Source organism: Drosophila simulans, chromosome 3R (assembly GCF_016746395.2).
Source record: "Drosophila simulans strain w501 chromosome 3R, Prin_Dsim_3.1, whole genome shotgun sequence".
In the NCBI taxonomy this organism is placed as follows: domain Eukaryota; kingdom Metazoa; phylum Arthropoda; class Insecta; order Diptera; family Drosophilidae; genus Drosophila; species Drosophila simulans.
In genome coordinates this window covers 3,691,782-3,708,535 of record NC_052523.2, presented here as the reverse complement: position 1 = coordinate 3,708,535, position 16,754 = coordinate 3,691,782, and the positions used below count along the sequence as shown (strand labels likewise).

The window sequence follows — 16,754 nt, the reverse complement described above, 5'->3', positions numbered from 1 at the left end:
TGTTGCACTTTCTCTTTAGAAGGTTTTATACATGATTTTGGAGCACCTAGAATGTTCTTTATTGGCTGATAGTCACTAGTCAATAAATGACATCAATTTATGTTGCTTTCAAAATATATATAGTATAAGTATAAGACGTAATTCGTTAAAGCCGCAGATAAATCACTATTAATCAGACAATACAATAAGGTTAGTTAACTAACCTGTTGGGAAGAATAGAACTCCAATCTCGCCAGCATTAAGTGCATCATCCATCCGGAATGTTAGCCAAACCAGATAGGCGGGTGAAAAGTAATGGTAATGCCCAAAATCTCAAGTCCCGAGCTTGTCTGTGCTCTGGTGGCCAATTTATCGCCACTGACAGCTGAACAAACGAAAGTGATATCTTAGCATTCGAACGTAGTGAACAATTGTGTGCTAATGACGAAAGACAAGCGGTTGGCCACCAGAGAAGCGAGCATGGGTACTTATTGCCTTGGTTGTGTCAAAGTGCCGGAGTGGCTTATAATATGGTCACGGACTGCGGACTGCGGAACGAGGACTGCAGATGCAAATGACACAGAAAAAATTTGATATTTTTTATTGAGCATTTTACAAACGGCACAACAAACCGCAGGGCATGACCTCCGACCGTGCAGAGCCCCAGCCACGAAACCCGATGACGACGGAGTCTTCCAAAAGGAATCACGATGGGCCCAATCGTTTTTGTGCATTAAAATGCAGCCGAGATTTATGTAAGCCGCGGCCAAACTTGCCCAGCTGGTAGCGCAGGAACCCCTCATTATCGATCGATATAGGCGGCCAGACGAGACAGTCGATGAGAGACTGACTGACTGACTGCCTGACTGAGTGGGGCCAGGAACCGCATATAATAACTTGATCACAGGAAAATCATTTATTGTGACACGATCGCCAATTGGGAGCCGATAAGCCCTGTCTTGCAAGGAGATTCTCCCCCACTCGCCATTAACTTGTTGTCATGCTGTTTGATTGCCCAGCTTGTTTGCCTTTTCCCTCCGCTGATTAATATCTCTGTGGGACCTAATTGTGCCGAGATAAAATAAACACAGTTCCGCGAATTTCATGATTTTATTATTTGTGTGCTCGCTCGACTACTTCGGTATCACAATCTCTATGGGTAGAGCATTTCCTCATCCACTTTGCTGCCATTTGGGCTATGAAGTAAACATAAGATAAAAGCGAATTTCATGCGTTTGCGTATTTTATGCCTCTATTAAGGGGTTTCACCACTCTTATGATCCAAAAAGTGACCGGAATCTATAAACTACGATCTAAAGATCGAAATATCCACTTTCCAAACATGAGTCATATTTACATTGTCATAGCACTCAAATTGAATTATTTGTTTTGGTTATTCATAGGTCAGCTAGTAAATTTCGGGGTTCTCTCTTAACATAGGAGTAAAGCTTTAAAATAGAGGGAGTGCATTCTTTATAATATGAAGAATATCATGATTTCTAGTGTTAGGCAACGATAGAATATGCAAATCTGTAGCAGACGCACCCGCTGGCAGTTGCTTTCCACCATGATACGTGGGTAAGAATCCGTTGGTCTGTGTGATCAATCGTTGATACCTAATGATTTTTTCCAGTGTGCATTATGTCGTTGACTCATGGAATATCCCTAGGATGGTTCTCGCCCACTCTGCCCACTCTCATCTCCGACAACAGTCCAATTGGCCATCCAATTGACATCAGCGAGGTGAAGTGGTATGTCAGCAATGGAAATAGTCAATTTAGATGTAAATTTAACTGGCATCATTGAGATTTCCAGGATCGGTGCTGCTTTTGGAATTGGGTGTCTGATTTGTAATATGCTAATTTGCGTCCCGGTCTCGTATTTCGGAATTAAGAAGTGCATGTACTTTGTGCCCCTACCAAATATCGTAAATATAACTTTGTCTTGGCTAAACAATAGCTTCCAAATGAGTACTGCAATTTCTTACAGCTTAATTGGATCTTGATCTACTTCGCAAGCAAATCACTGTATTTTTATGTGTGTCGCGTCCTTTTGGGATTTTCTGGTGGCACTTTGGTGGTTTGCTTTCCTGTATTTATAGCGGAAGTATCTGATAATAGGTAAGTCATTCCAAAGCAACTACTTGCCAAGTGGGATAATATTCAGACTAGTTTAACCACAACATTCCTTAAGCGTTCGTGGAACTCTAGGCTCTTTTTTTATGATGACACTCTGTAGTGGCATCACAGTGGGATTTGTATTGGTCTATTGCCTATCCTACCATGTGCTTCCGTGCGTCGTCATTTTCCTGCCAATTCTATATTTGTGCCTCATCATTCCGCTTCCTGAGCCTCCACAGGACCTTCTGAAACGGGGCTATGAAGAAAAGGCCGAAAAGTCCTTTTGCTTTTACAAGAACTTATCGAAGGATCCAGCGCAACAGGCCGAAAATAAAGCTGAATTTGACATATTGCGGAATAAAGTTCTCGCCAGCGGCATAACTGAAAAGATTACTAGTGCTGATTTCTGTAAGTTAAAAATTTAGGAAATTTTCGAAATGGTACTTTACAATAAAAATTTTGTATCTTCAATTCAATTTAGTTAACAAGGTCTCGGGAAAAGCATTTGGACTGATCGCCGTTCTGCTGCTCTCCAATCAGATGTCGGGCTCCTTTGCCATCTTCAACTATTCGTCGACCATCTTCGAGCAACTGGGTAGCAGGATGGAGCCCAATCTATGTGGCATATTTCTGGGTGTTGTGCAGATTTTTGGTTTGATCAGCGCCGTTTTGCTGGTGGACCGCGTGGGTCGTCGGCTCCTTTTGATCCCATCGCTGGCCGGAATGGGTCTGGCTGAGCTGGGAGTGGGTCTGCTGAAATCCTTTGCCTCGCAGGACTTTTTACACAACAATGGTTGGATTGCACTAACCCTAATGGGCATTGTGTCCTTCACGGCGTCAGCGGGCATAGTGGCTCTTACCTTTGTCATCATAGTTGAGCTTCTGCCCTTTAAGGTAAGCTCGGCTATGCTAATTTGTTAAAGAATTATACTTAAAGCTCATGTCCTTGCAGATTCGTGCCCCTGGCATCTCCATCAGTATGTGCGGACTCAGCTTATCCGTATTCATTGCCCTCATCACTTATCCCATCCTGATCAACGATTATGGAGTGCATGTCACAATGTTTGTGTCGGCGAGTTTCTGTCTACTAGGTTTGGTAGTTCTGGGAATATTTTTGCCTGAGACCAGGGGCAAGAGCATTACCCAATAATGGGCTAATTAAGTAGAACCAGTACATATCGAATTCACGTAGTCTATATAGGTGATAAGCAGCTAGGTTTGTGAAATCGGTCCTTAGTGATAGCGATATACTTCTAACAACAAGCCATAACAAATAGAAGCAAGCGTATTGCTAAGAGATAATCCATTGAAATAGGTTTAGATTTGGAATAAGATATTTATTAAAACACCCTGGATAAATGTCTCAGTTTTATAATCTTCCTTTAGAGTAAAAAAAGAGAAAATGTATAAAAATTCATAATAAATGTGTAAATGCAAATAGCTCAAATAAAATCCAAAGACTGTTTACAATGACTTCGTCAATCTTAAGTAAATATTGTCACCTTACTCATGCAAAGTTATGCAAATTTGCACAATCTTATTGCTGCTATCCAACAGTTCAACTGTAAGATTAGCCTGACTGCCAAGTAGTTTTTTTTTTTTTAATTTACAGACTTCCCCAGACCTCTTTAAATGGGAGCGTTTTGCATTAATCAGCGGTACTACGCTGCGACTACTTAATACTTATCTAATCTGCAACAATTTTACAGTCGTCATTATTGTTTATGATTGCCAGAAGATTGGGAAGTTGGCTTATCTGGCGTGATTTCCACTACATAAACTCTTGTCACTCAAATTAAGAACCCTCAGTTGGCACACGAGCGCCCAGTGGTTAATTCGCAATCCAAAAGCGGAACATTTTCAGGAGTCCTAAATTAAATTAGGCAATATGACTTACGATTCAAGTCCATCGCAGAAGTTGAGTATTTTTAGTGCGCGGTACCGATGGCAATTTATTGCCACCATGACTGGTGGGTGAAAATACAAGGAAGGAACCACAGTAGAGCATTTAATAAAAGTTGACTAATCCCAGTGCATATTATGACGCTGACCCATGGAATTGCCGTGGGATGGCTGTCACCCTCTCTTCGACTGCTCGGATCCGACGAAAGCCCTTTGGGGGATCCCCTGACCATTACCCAGGCATCCTGGTAAGCTTGATACACTGCCAGTGGAAATAACTTTGGTTGAACGCATTGATGTTCTCAGGGTTGGATCACTTATCGGCCTAGGCTCGCTGACCGGCAATATAATCTTCGGACTGCTACTCGATCGATTGGGCCGTAAAGTGTGCATGTATTTCCTGGCCATACCCAATATGGTAGATAAAGTTCACATGTTGTCCAAGGGGTTTCCCAAGAGCTTGAGTCACTTCACCGCTTTCTTTTCCATTCGCTAGATCTACTGGATCCTTATCTATTCCGCCCAAGACGTTACGTATCTGTATGCTGGCCGATTCCTGGCGGGAATGTCCGGCGGTGGCTGCTACGTCGTCTTGCCCATATTCATAGCCGAAATAGCCGACAATAGGTAAGTCGCGTCATTATTCTAGTGACTGACAACATTGCGGATTAAGGGTAATCTATTAATTATAGATTATTTCAAGTTTTACGTGCACTGATAAGCCCAGACTACGTTCATATATTCAATAATATCGGCTCACGTTTGTCTACCTAATAATGATTAGATATAGGTCGGGGAATTATTGAATGATTGGAGTGAATTACTTGGAATTTAGCAAGTGGGAAAAGAAATCAATCTAAGGCATTTCTTTTCCTATTAACATTTAACTTGAGTATGGTTGCGAAAGGTCATTTGCAGATTTTTATAAATTTCGGCAGAAAAAATATATTAATAAAATTGACGGCAACGCAATTCTTATGTTCAATTTTAGTTTTATTTAATTTTTCAAATCATTTTGGGATCATTTTTGTCGATTGTCAATAATTAGTGGATATCTATCTATCCATATAATGGTTTCAGGTCGTAATAAGTAGTTTGAATGTAGGATGAATGAAGCCAAAAAGATTTATTGTCTTAATATAGACTTATTCTAATTTAATATAATTTTTTATACTAATTTTAGCGTTCGGGGAGCTTTATCGTCCATGGCCATGATGTACGTTAGCATCGGCATGATGGTTGGCTTTACATTGGCCTCGTATCTCTCGTACTATCTGATGCCGTGTATTATCGTTGCTCTGCCGGTGGTGTTTATGCTGGCAGTTATTGGCTTATCGGAGACACCACAATATTTGCTGAGACGAGGGCGCGATGACCAGGCCGAGAAGTCTTTCTACTTCTACAAGAATCTGACACCACCCACTTCCTCCGACAAGGAGGCTTCTCAGCATGACGCGGCTAAAATTGAGTTTGACACATTTCGGCTTCAGGTTCTCAGCGGCGGCGTCACCGAGAGCATTTCTTGGCGAGATTTCAGTGAGTAATATACAAATTATCTTTACCTACGGTCTGATTAAATAATTGTCTTACCCTTGCAGTCAACGTACCTACACTAAAGATATTCGGCCTGATCTTTGTGCTGATCATCTGCAATCAGCTGTCAGGAAGCTTCGCCATCTTCAACTACACATCGCACATTTTTGCTGAGCTGGGCAACAACCTGGATCCGAACACCAGCACCATTGTGGTCGGAGCTGCCCAGCTGGTGGGAATCTTCAGTGCTGTCGCCCTGGTGGACAGACTGGGTCGTCGTGTTCTGCTCCTCACCTCGATGGGTGGAATGGGTTTGGGTGAGCTGTCCATTGCACTGCTGAAGTGCTTCGCTTCGGAGGAGTTTCTGAACCAGAATGGATGGCTTCCTTTGGTCATCATGTGCCTTGTGGCCTGCATTGCTTCCCTGGGAGTTATAGCCCTGATCTTCATCATCATCATTGAGCTGCTCCCAGCTAAGGTGAGTGATTCCGAATCACTGAAAATCAAGTCCAATTTAATATTGAAAAATATTACTAATTGGAAACCAGAATTCTCAAGCTGTAGCTTCATCAATCTATCTTCTTTTCCTTACCAATTGCAGATCCGCTCCATTGGCACCTCCTTGAGCATGGCCACATTTAGCGGATTTATCTTCGTGGCTCTGAAGATCTACCCCACTATGATCTACGATCAGGGCCTGGCTGCCACCATGTTCATGTCGGCGGGCATGTGCCTCTTCGGATTCATTGTCTTGGGACTGTTTCTGCCGGAGACCAAAGGAAAGCTGATGACGCACTGATGACATCAACTTCGGGCCCAGCGGCCACGCCACTTGGCTGCTTTTGTTGGCGGTGTGGCCCATTGCATAAGCTGCGGGATCCCAAAAATGCTCCCATGTCAAGAGTACTCAGTAAATAGTTTGTAGCACAATGGCGGCATCGGCTCATTCTGAACTCTTGAACTTAATTCAATTTGTGAGCATTGCGGTTTTCTTTCGGATTTCTGTAGATAGAAATTTTATTTAATAATTTGGCTTGGAGAAAGTCTCGGGTCTGTGATCTTGTGATTGATAAGCGCGAAAATTGTAAATGAATAGACTTAAGTTACCCATAGCTTTTACTTAAATAAATTTGTATTAGATTTAAAATCAATCGAGATTTTTGTTATTATTATAGAGCAAGCAATTTTAAATAGTTATTATTTATATACCGAAATGGTAAGTTTATGCAGTTAATAGTTGTTTAAGGAAACTAAATTTGTATTGTATTTCTTTTGCCCTTTCTTTCTAACTTTCGATGGTTTTTCCATATCGATTCCTGCTATCAGACAGTTTTGTTTGCCACCTAAGTGGGCTATATTTCGCAGTGATAAGCCTGCGATGTAACAAGAAAACTCTTTTTCCTAGCCGCTTTCCTGCGATAACTCCGCAGTGCAAAATTAATGAACTCGCATAAGCCTAGAAGATAAAGCCAGCTGGGGCAAAAAGCCAGGCAGCCGAAGATCCAAAGAGCCAAACAATGACTCATAAATTCAACACAATAAAAATTATTTATTTTGCTTCTACGACGGGCACTTTTCGAGCTCTGCAAATGCAGTTTCAGTGCAAATTAAGCGCCGCAAAGTGAGCGAGGAGAAAAGAAAATTTGATCTCTATGACAGGACACACAAATCTCGCTCAGATCTCCAGAGACGATGCCAGCTCAAACAAAGCCCAGATGGAGTTGGAGCTGGAGCTGCAGTCGAAAAACCCACAGAGCCACAAATCTAATGCTCACATTTTTAGTGGGGGGGAGTTTCTTATTTCGGGAGTCCATCCACAATCGCATCCACTTACCCGCCGACGTTGCATCAAAATGCAGTTTCATAATTTTCACACGTTTTTCTGTCACTCACTGGAAATGGGATCTAGTCGGTCTGCTGACAGGCGGAAATTTGTAACAACTTCAACTTAGCTGCACTTATTGCAGTTGGGCTAAGTGCAAATGTGGCGGCAGACCGCAATTAGCCGCTGCTGATTAAGTTGATAATCAGTTGGGTTGGGATGGGATGGGATGGGTCAGCACTGGATGAGTTGTCGGAAGTCTGTGGTATGGTAGCATATACCCCAGTGTGTGGGCCATGGAACTGTTGCAACCAACTACTCCCGGCGAATCGAAAGAGGCCGAAAAAGTTGGACAAACAATCGCGACTAATGCCAGCAATTGCTCATTGTTGCGATTACGAGCATTTGATTTGTGGCAACACGGATGCCAATTGTTTGGCTTTGATCGGCTGCAATCGGCTGAAAGAAAGCCGGGTGGGCAATCCACATCCATTGTCTGCCCTGCATGACCATTAACACGCAATTTTCCATTTGACCGAAATGTCAGTCTATCTTGTTGCTGTTCCACAGTAGCAACTCCAATTTCGGCCTCCATAACTCACAATTAGCGCCGAGTGCCACTCACCTAGTGATCTCCATTGATAACCAAACCGGGATGACAACGTCGCAATTGCGGGTGAAATTATTTCTCGATTTATTTATTGTGTTTTGCGAAAATATTGAATTCATTATTGTTTGGCCGCTGAGTTGCTATTGTGCGTTTGGGCAGTCGATTTGGTAATTGTGAAAAATTGGCTTAAATGTTTATATGCTCTAATTTTGTGAATGGAGATTGGGGCTAACCGAATTCCGCATTTCTTTTGATCACGAAACTTATACAATCGCTGGGCTTCAATGATTAGGTTCTTTTTCGAAGAGTTTACATAATAACAGATTCCGCTGCTCATTGTCCTATAAAAACTAAAATAGTTTGGACCGAAGTTGACTGAACTTTAGCCAAAATAAAATACACAAACAGCATTTGCATTTTAGACGTAGAAATACGACGAAAATACCTTAATATGCATATACACATTGGCATACTTCCAAAAAAACCTGACTTGTCGTGTGAAAACTTTATGGTAAATAAGGCGGCGGATGAAAAACATCGCTGATAGTGTGGCTGTCAGCAGAAGTTATCTAAAAACACCTGAAAACACCTCACACTCATATATTAGCCATGATTAATTGAAAGGTCAGAGGTGGTTAGGTCAAGTGAAGTGCGTGAAACCTAGGTATAATATATAGACATCAAATCCAAAGAACTGCATTCAAATTACTTGTGACTTTTTGGAAGGTATTCCCAGTAAATCAAAGAGACCTTGTAAAACAAAAGGAATTGCCAAAGGATCGGGCATTAAATAGCAATTTATAAATGCTAGAAAAATTAATTAAGCCCCACACAAATTAGGTACAAAAACATATTTAATTTGCGCTTCCTGTCAGTGGAGCATTTATTAACCGTCTGCCAATAAAATAATTAATAAGAGTACCTTTGTCCCGCCAACATCGACTTCAGCATCTTAAAAAGGTCATTAAATCATCCTCAACTGACGCGGTTGCCAAGACAAAGCCATCATTATTTCAGAAGTGCTGGCCTGGCCTTTAAACATGAATTATAAATTTATGTTAGAACATTAATTTAATGCCACCGCCACTTGGACGAAAATTTCGCCACATCTAAGATTTATGAAATCCAACGAGACCTGTTATAAAATTAGCCACGATCAGCAGCTTAAAGAATGGTCAAGTGTGAGGATAGGATGCGAGGGCAAAGACACCATTTGGCCAAAACCATTTGGGTCCGGACGAAGAAGGGGAGACCTTTCTATTTTCTATAATGCTAATTTATGTTAGCCGGGACAGCTTTATTTCTATAATTATTATGTAAGATCGTGCAGACACCAACCAATACACGTAGCAGAAGAAGAAAACCTATTAATTAGAAATGATCAAAAAAGACGAAACATGACGCAATTTTGCAGAATCGAAACTATTATATAACTTCTGACCCTGTAGGTTCTGGCTTTGGATGTGGCTAATTGTTGTTTGCAAGGTAAAAGTGAAGTAGAATTAGAAGTTTTAGGTGCTAACTGATTGATTATAGCATTTTAAGATAGCGTAAGTGGTGAAAGTACTAAACGAGAGTTAAAAGAAAGTGAGTTTTAGCTAGATTCTGGTAACTTTCAGCTACTTTCGATATAAAGGTATGTAAATAAACGAGTTGTAAGTATCTTTACAAGGCACAAGAAGGGTTCCAAGGCATCGTTACCTCGGACTGAAGCAATTATGTTGAGTGCAGCAGTGGCGTTGCAAGTGTGCCTGCCGTCGACAGTGGCAAGTTGTTGTAAATTTGGTTATAAAACAAACACAAATGACATTATTCGCACGAAGACAGGACGGCAAGTTGGCCGAGCTGCCGTTGCAGCTGTTGCAGCACGACTTTCTTTGGATCTTCGCAGCAACTGCCACAACTGCCACAACTGCAACTGCAACGGCAACAATCAATTCGACAGCAACGCCGACGACATTTGCGCAGGCGCAGGCGCCTTTGTTGCGCTTCAGCTCCAACTTCCGGAAATCACGCTGCTTGTTGTAATAATGTTTTAGCTTTTCTCGGCTCTCAGCCTCTTTTTACCTACGGTTTTGGCCAAGGAATGGGTCAGGTCGGATGGGTAAACGAAATGTGCACGCGAGCGAAATTACAAAATGCGCACAGTTAACGTAAAATTTGTTTGGCCAAAGTTGTTAAATTTTTTCAATTATGCAAAAATAAAATTTTAACACAATCTTGTGGTGGCGGTGGGTGAAATGAAGACATGAAGGCAAAGGCACGAAGCCAAAAGCCGAAACTAGTTGCTAGTTGTTACAACCCATCGAAATGGGTTATGAAACTGGGCAGGCATTCACCTCCTCTAAAGGGCAAAACTTGGCATCGGGTGAGAGGTAATGGGGAAGCCCCAGATCACTGGCCACATCTAGAAAAGAAATTTATTGGACTATTCACGGGCTAAAAGAAAGCCATAACAAAAATAAGAATTTATACAATTAAAAACTCATAGCAACCATTTCCAAGTGAAACATTGTAATATACCAAGTGAGTTTTTTTACACAAAAAATTAATAACTATGCCTCAAAAGAAGAGCCTAACAAATTGGGAAAATTTTCCAGTCATCTCTGGTCAGCAAATATCTCACTTAATGATTTAGTCAATGAAGATTCCCAGAACATGGCTTAGATTTTGCAGATTTTAATACCCCAAATAAAGTGAGAATATAGCAAAATAACGTAGAAAAGCTAATACGAATTTAATTGATCGCCGACTACCGAATCTACGCCAAATTGACACCTTGATTCATCCTCAGACCTGGCCGCTCCCCAAGTAGGTGGCTAATGTCGGACAATCGTTTGGCCCTTCCTCGGCACTTAATTCTTTTGATTTATATGTACGAACGAGCTAGAAGAGCAACCGAAATGGCCTTCCCAAGTGGCAATCAATTCTGGCCGAGCTGTGCGACTCCAGAGCCGGGTATTCACAGCCCGGGGGCATGGAACACTCTGCACGTGTTGACTCCCAGTTGAAGTCGATGATTTAGCTCGCCTCGTTACCTCAACGCCATTTGACCCCGCAGCAATTGTGGTAGCCACGATTCGTCGGCAGTCTACCAGACTGCCACTCGGTGGCAGTGATGACAAAGGTACCCCAAACTCTACCCAGGGTACTACAAAAAAATAGCAGAATTATAACTAAAATTTAATTTAAAGAAGGAAGCTTCGTTTGATTAAAATCAGTTTGTCGCGCTAATATCCAAGTGTTTGGAGAACCTTTCTTATATGATTTTTGCAAGATTTTAAAAAGAGACAGTCTCCATTATATATATTTTATTTCATTATATGAATTCGTAAGATATTTGTATTTATTTTATTTAGTATTTATAATTTAATTATTTATAATTTAATATTAAATGACATTATTGTATCAAAACTTCTATTGTGGTCAAGATCGAAAGTCTTGTCTATAACCATTGCTATTACTCATATCCTTTAGCGCTTACCAATCTAATATGTTGTTTAAATGTGTATTGGCCATGTAACTTATTTGTATGCTGGCTTTTTTTTAGAATGAATTACCAATATTTGTGGCCAGCCTTCGCATCACTGTTAACAGTCGAGGGCCTATTCATTTCTTTGGTTATCAGAAAGGCAGCGATCGCAGCAATATGTTTTCTATATGCCTCATTTCTGCACAAATCGCTTGACCTTAAGCGTTGCTGTAATTTATTTGTCGTTGTCGCAATTTCCCACACACACACACACACAACTCGACCCGATGATTTTCCCGCTCGGGTTTTGTTTCATTTTCTCTAGAAGCTGCAAACCGTATTACGTTGGCTTTAGCAGTTTAGCTTTGTATCTTGTAGCTTATTTTTCTCCTTTTGGGCCTGGGTTCATTCGGTTAGTGAGGTTGCGCATTTGTAGGTTATTGTGCCTGCCCTGGCATCTGGAGGTTATGTAATGTCTCCGCCGCTGCCATTGTTGTGTTCGCCCGAGCTTTTGGTTTTCCTCAGCTCCAGGGTGAGGTGGCCTTATCAGTTGCGGAGCGTCAAACAGTGGGGGCATTTACAATTTACAACTCTGATTGTATAACCGAGCATTTGCAGTTGCCTTTTAATTGATTTTGGCCAGCTGATTGAAAGCGTTTTGCGGAAATCGAATCTATTTGCCATACTAACAGACTAAGTTCTGCAATTTGACTTCCTGAAGTCAAGCCAAAAAGCACGATATTATTATTATTATTTAGAAATTAGCAAGTAGTAAGTGCCCGTTTATGTAACCATATACTATGCCTCCCCCTTTTTAGTGTCCATATAATCAAATTAAAGCCTCAATTTCCCTAACATGCATGGGCGCACAGTCGACTGCATCATGTATAACACTTCCTGACTAATGAACCTCCAGGCCCGGCAGTTTGGCACGGATTCGGTTCCAGTTTTTGGGGGAGACATCTTCATTAGGCACTGAGTGATACCCACAGTCCGAGGGTGCGGATGAGGGCCAGGTAAGTTAGGGACGCGCTGCCCGAGGTGTGAAAATAGGAAAATGCGCTAAAGAGTCTTCCATTCGACTCCCCTTGGCTGCCTTGCATTTCGCTGAGGCCGCCCATTTAAGTGTCCAATAATTCAATCACATCAAACGTCATGTTGATTGCCGTTAAAGAGTTTCAATTACACCAATTTCCAAAGACGTTGGGAAAGTTGGGCTTATCACGAGAAATGCAGGGAAGACAACAAAGATGGAAAAGAAAAGTAAAGACGGTTTTCCAAGCAAGTAGGCGAGGTATTTCCAGTCCAGTTCAATTCAACCGAGGAAAGCCCATATTATTTTATTCTATACCGTCGGTTGAGCAGCAAGCAACGTTTGGAGTTCAAAATTTCCATATAAAAACACATAGTATACAAGTTTAGTTAAAGATTTGGCACATTAAAATTTTTTGCTAATGGATATTTCCAAGGCCGAGAGTCAAATACCCGCCGGAGAGCGTCGATCTGCGAGTCCTGATTATCTGAGAACACTGCTGCAGGACATCCTGTGCTTCCTGGTCCTGCTCTCGGTGGCCTTGCTAATTGTCGCTGGCATTTTGTTTGTGGTGGAGGACGTAAGCCGGCTCCAGCAGCAGCACCAACACCAGCAGTACCACCACCACCACCATCGCCACATGCGTCCGGATCTGATAGCCAATGACCTAAAAGGATCGCCGATCGAGGAGGCACCGAGGGAGCAAGGTCAAGTCTTCCGACCGCACACATGGATTCGATTCTTCAACTGCAGGAACAAGGTACCACAGCATCAGCAGGAAGAAGTTGAAAGGGAGGCGGTCCAGTTTGGCCCACCAAAGCAGGACGATCAGGCTCAGCAGGTCCCATTAGATGCCGTTCCAACTTATCAACCTGCCATAGAACATTTACCGCTGCGCTCTGGCGGAGATTACATAGATGAAGCGATCAACAAAAACCCGAATCCGGAACTCCACCATTTTCTGCCCAGTAAGAGCCAAATTATTTGGTATCAATCGCAACCATAATTCCTTGCTTTTCCAGATAATATTATGATCTAAAGGAATATGTCGAAAATGCTGTTTGAATGTCCAAATTGACCGCTTTGCAGCTCCGGACTATCGGGTCTCTTCTGGTAGATTTGTCATTTGATGTTTAGCATAGCCTTTAGTGGGCCATCAAGAACTAAGACGAATGTTTTCGCAGATAACATAATATGCCGAATTGTGCAATAAATAAAAGAACAGCTATACTAATTTGTTTGTTGGTCTTAGTGGGTGATATTCTCTTATACCAAGGGAATTATTAACTGGAATGTTTTATAGATCCCAACCAATTAAAGTAAGCCCATTTAAAGAGTCCAAATTGTTATACAATCTATTTCACACAGTTAAATAGATACTTCCTTATATCTAAGCCTATGGTAATGATGGTACTTCAAGCTTGTTAATGATTTCAAGTATGCCAGAGTCGCGGAACCTTTCAATTATTTGCAAGAACTTTAACTGATCCACGACTCTTCAATGGCACACCGAATTCTGGGCCCGAGTCATAACGAGCCACCGACAACAATCTGGGATCTCACAAGTTGTAGATCGACGTGGAAGTGTTGGCTCGATAGGCATCTCGCAGATGCAAAGTCAAAACAAAGCCCAAACCAAACAAACAAACGCAAAACAAAGCCGCAGACAGAAGCTGCGCATGCCCATGATGGGTTAATTGAGGTATTGAAAGCCGCGCAGACGCGACGGCAGACCAAACCAAATGAAATGAAGTGTCTAATGTTTGCATTATCGCGTTCCAAGCGAACAATTGCAGTGACTTCTCGAAGGGCAAGTCCGTGGACGGGGTGTGGATTGGGCTGGAATCCATGCCCGGGGTCGTTGGAGGTCGGAACGGGCCGAGCCGGGCCGTGTTCTAGCCAACATGGCTGATAAGTGCAGCTGTATAATTGCCGGGAAGATAAGTTTGGAACATTTGCATAGAACAGCAGCAGCTGGTTAGGAAAACAATTGCACTAACAGCGGAATAAAAGAATATATTTTCGGGCATTTGTTTTGCCATTGGCATGTGGGCGTGGGGTCTTTTATCTTTTTTAATAAAATTTAATTAAAATAATCGGTTCTTAGTCGGTTAAGACCCGGCAAAAAGCTCTCACAGCTGGCTCCTGGGAAATCCATATTTATAGAGAGTGATTTCAAAACACTTCTGGGCCAGAGACTCCGAGAATAAAAGGCTTCGAGCTTCAAGCCCTAATGGCGGCACAACACGAACGGAACGTGCAACTCTGGGTCTTCGGGCAACTGGCAGATGTTCTTATCTACGATTTGCTGAATATTTATGAAGCTTTGTTAATTAGGCAGATGACTGGGCCAAGACAAAGTGACACTATTACAATATGCATGCCAGCAAATTTACAGTTCGGCCAAAAGTCTTCCGACGCTGGGAAAGTTCCGCCGAGTTTCGGCCAAACGTGTTCTGCGCCTAGAACCGAAACAAGTTTGTTGTCCAAGTCTTTTGTATTGAATCTCTCGCTTGCTTGCGTGTTTGATATTTTCATTTACTCCTATAAATTGCATAATCTTCAATGACTTAAGGGGTATTTATTTAGCGATGTTTTTGTTCATCCATCTATTGTCTTGTGCTGCGTTCCGCCAGTGACACAGATTTATTTATAACTTATTTTCTGTTAGCGACTGAAGCCGGTTTCTGGGCCGAAGAAATGGGCTAGTCTACTAAAGAGTTGGACCTGTTGGTTGATATTGTTCTTCTGCAGGTGATATAATGCCCAAATTGATCGCTACTTTGATGTCTTCTAGAAGACATTACCTCTAGTCAAAGCAATTAATTTGAATAATTTATTTGGAGCATGCCCAATTTAATTGAGTAGATTAAAGATAATTGCTAAGACCAAACATAATTTCTTATGGATACCTACTTTCAGGCCCCATGCTGGGCCATTTGAAAGGGGAAACCTAAACGCACCCATTGACCACGAACAAAAGACAAAACTGTCTGCCCTATACAAATCACCAATTGCAGGGGAATATATAAATGGATGGATAGTCGGTTGAAATCGATGTTAACGGGTACACGTGTACTCGACTCTTTGGACTCTCTCTCTATGGGCTGCTTTTCTTGGTATGACTCGTTGGCAATTAAATAAAACATGCCGCATCAGTTGGAGCCGAGTTTTGCAATAGATACCCTCTACCCCTGCTGCCTTCCCGAATTTAGCTTATATAACCATATGTAAATTATGCCAGCAAATGAAGAAGAAATATGGTTGGGATCATGCGCTTTAGAGAGAAACACACCTCAAAAACGAGCTCCCAGAAAAAAAGGGAACTGCCAGCCAGGTCCGGGCTACTGTCCATCTCAGGCCAAGTCAAATGCAGAGGAGTTGGCCCCGGACCCCAAAAACGAGGACCATGCCCAACAATAGCTGGACTGCAATTGAAGCGCAGCCATTGACAAGATAATTTCCTGGGGGTGCTGCATGCAATGCAGTAAATCCTACATTTATACCCTCGCTAAGGGTATAAGACCATAGGTACTTCCTTTCAAAAGTATTTCATGAATGTTACGTTCTAACAAAAATAATAAACTATTGTTAAGATACCGAAGATGTGGTCAAATGTGAGAAACTGAAAAATTATTTATCGATCTTTTAAGATGTGCAATGAATTCTAAAAACGTAATTAAGTGGCAAATCATAATATACCCTAATTCTTATGAGTTAGGGTAAAACCGTTTCGTCACAGGCATTTTCCTTTATATATTTCCTTCCTCCTCCCAGCAGTTCGTCTTCGTTTTACAAATTGAACAATGCAAGAAAAAGGAAAGAAAAACTTTGGCCACGACTCAGCCGGCAGAAACGAACAGAAATTGGCTAGTTTCGCAGACCGCGTTAAGTTGACTGACTACCAATTGTTGGTGCCACGATGCCTGGACTACTATGCGAATAATTTCAAACACAAACTGCCGCCAACAGCCAAGAAGGTTCATAATTATTGGACAACTGAGCGGCTGCCGGTGGGTTGTGGCTTCTTGAAATGTTGCAACGTGCTACCGTTTGAACGATGACTACAGGAACTGAACAGCCACGTCGTCGTTTTGGGGCAAGAGTGCAAAGTGACGGGTTAAATAGGATTTGACTACTTGAGAAAGGGTTCGAGGAGCCTGGCCAATTGAAGATTTACTACGTTCAAATTAGCCATTTGTTAGGCCCAATCACGAAGCTGATTCTGGAGTGGTTCATGTGAAACAGTGACCAGATTTCAAGCTAAAAGCTACCTTTTAATG

General features: G+C 41.9%; 3 protein-coding genes across 5 annotated transcripts; all 3 read left to right on the top strand.

Moving 5' to 3' along the window:
- Positions 1–1,339: 1,339 nt before the first annotated feature.
- LOC6727062 (facilitated trehalose transporter Tret1-2 homolog) lies at positions 1,340–3,458 on the top strand. 3 transcript variants are annotated; one of them, XM_016175853.3, is made up of 7 exons: positions 1,340–1,557; positions 1,613–1,730; positions 1,795–1,906; positions 1,969–2,099; positions 2,173–2,507; positions 2,581–2,993; positions 3,052–3,458. In XM_016175853.3, exons 2-7 carry the CDS (start codon positions 1,621–1,623, stop codon positions 3,247–3,249), a joined length of 1,299 nt encoding a protein of 432 aa, XP_016033559.1. In that variant the 5' UTR covers positions 1,340–1,557; positions 1,613–1,620; the 3' UTR covers positions 3,250–3,458. The 3 variants fall into 3 exon arrangements, with proteins under 3 accessions (XP_016033559.1, XP_002102459.1, XP_044779210.1); XM_002102423.4 differs by having other exon boundaries at positions 1,341–1,553; XM_044923275.1 differs by lacking the exons at positions 1,340–1,557; positions 1,613–1,730; positions 1,795–1,906 and having other exon boundaries at positions 2,151–2,507.
- Positions 3,459–3,861: 403 nt separating this feature from the next.
- LOC6727061 (facilitated trehalose transporter Tret1) lies at positions 3,862–6,686 on the top strand. Its single transcript, XM_016175855.3, has 7 exons — positions 3,862–4,069; positions 4,132–4,249; positions 4,308–4,419; positions 4,498–4,628; positions 5,185–5,537; positions 5,600–6,012; positions 6,136–6,686. Exons 1-7 carry the CDS (start codon positions 3,988–3,990, stop codon positions 6,331–6,333), a joined length of 1,407 nt encoding a protein of 468 aa, XP_016033558.1. The 5' UTR covers positions 3,862–3,987; the 3' UTR covers positions 6,334–6,686.
- Positions 6,687–12,739: 6,053 nt separating this feature from the next.
- On the top strand, positions 12,740–13,705 carry LOC6727059. Its single transcript, XM_002102420.2, has 2 exons — positions 12,740–13,439; positions 13,494–13,705. Exons 1-2 carry the CDS (start codon positions 12,893–12,895, stop codon positions 13,508–13,510), a joined length of 564 nt encoding a protein of 187 aa, XP_002102456.1. The 5' UTR covers positions 12,740–12,892; the 3' UTR covers positions 13,511–13,705.
- The last annotated feature ends 3,049 nt before the right edge of the window (positions 13,706–16,754 follow it).

What these genes read in the sequence shown, in the direction of transcription:
- LOC6727059 (XM_002102420.2), top strand. Translation starts at nt 12,893, where the DNA reads ATGGATATTTCCAAGGCCGAGAGTCAAATACCCGCCGGAGAGCGTCGA.
- LOC6727061 (XM_016175855.3), top strand. Translation starts at nt 3,988, where the DNA reads ATGACTTACGATTCAAGTCCATCGCAGAAGTTGAGTATTTTTAGTGCG. An exon ending in ACCATTACCCAGGCATCCTG is followed by an intron (nt 4,250 to 4,307) that starts GTAAGCTTGATA and finishes TGATGTTCTCAG; the next exon opens with GGTTGGATCACTTATCGGCC. An exon ending in TTGAGCTGCTCCCAGCTAAG is followed by an intron (nt 6,013 to 6,135) that starts GTGAGTGATTCC and finishes TACCAATTGCAG; the next exon opens with ATCCGCTCCATTGGCACCTC.
- LOC6727062 (XM_002102423.4), top strand. Translation starts at nt 1,502, where the DNA reads ATGCAAATCTGTAGCAGACGCACCCGCTGGCAGTTGCTTTCCACCATG. An exon ending in GTTGCTTTCCACCATGATAC is followed by an intron (nt 1,554 to 1,612) that starts GTGGGTAAGAAT and finishes GATTTTTTCCAG; the next exon opens with TGTGCATTATGTCGTTGACT. An exon ending in TTGAGCTTCTGCCCTTTAAG is followed by an intron (nt 2,994 to 3,051) that starts GTAAGCTCGGCT and finishes ATGTCCTTGCAG; the next exon opens with ATTCGTGCCCCTGGCATCTC.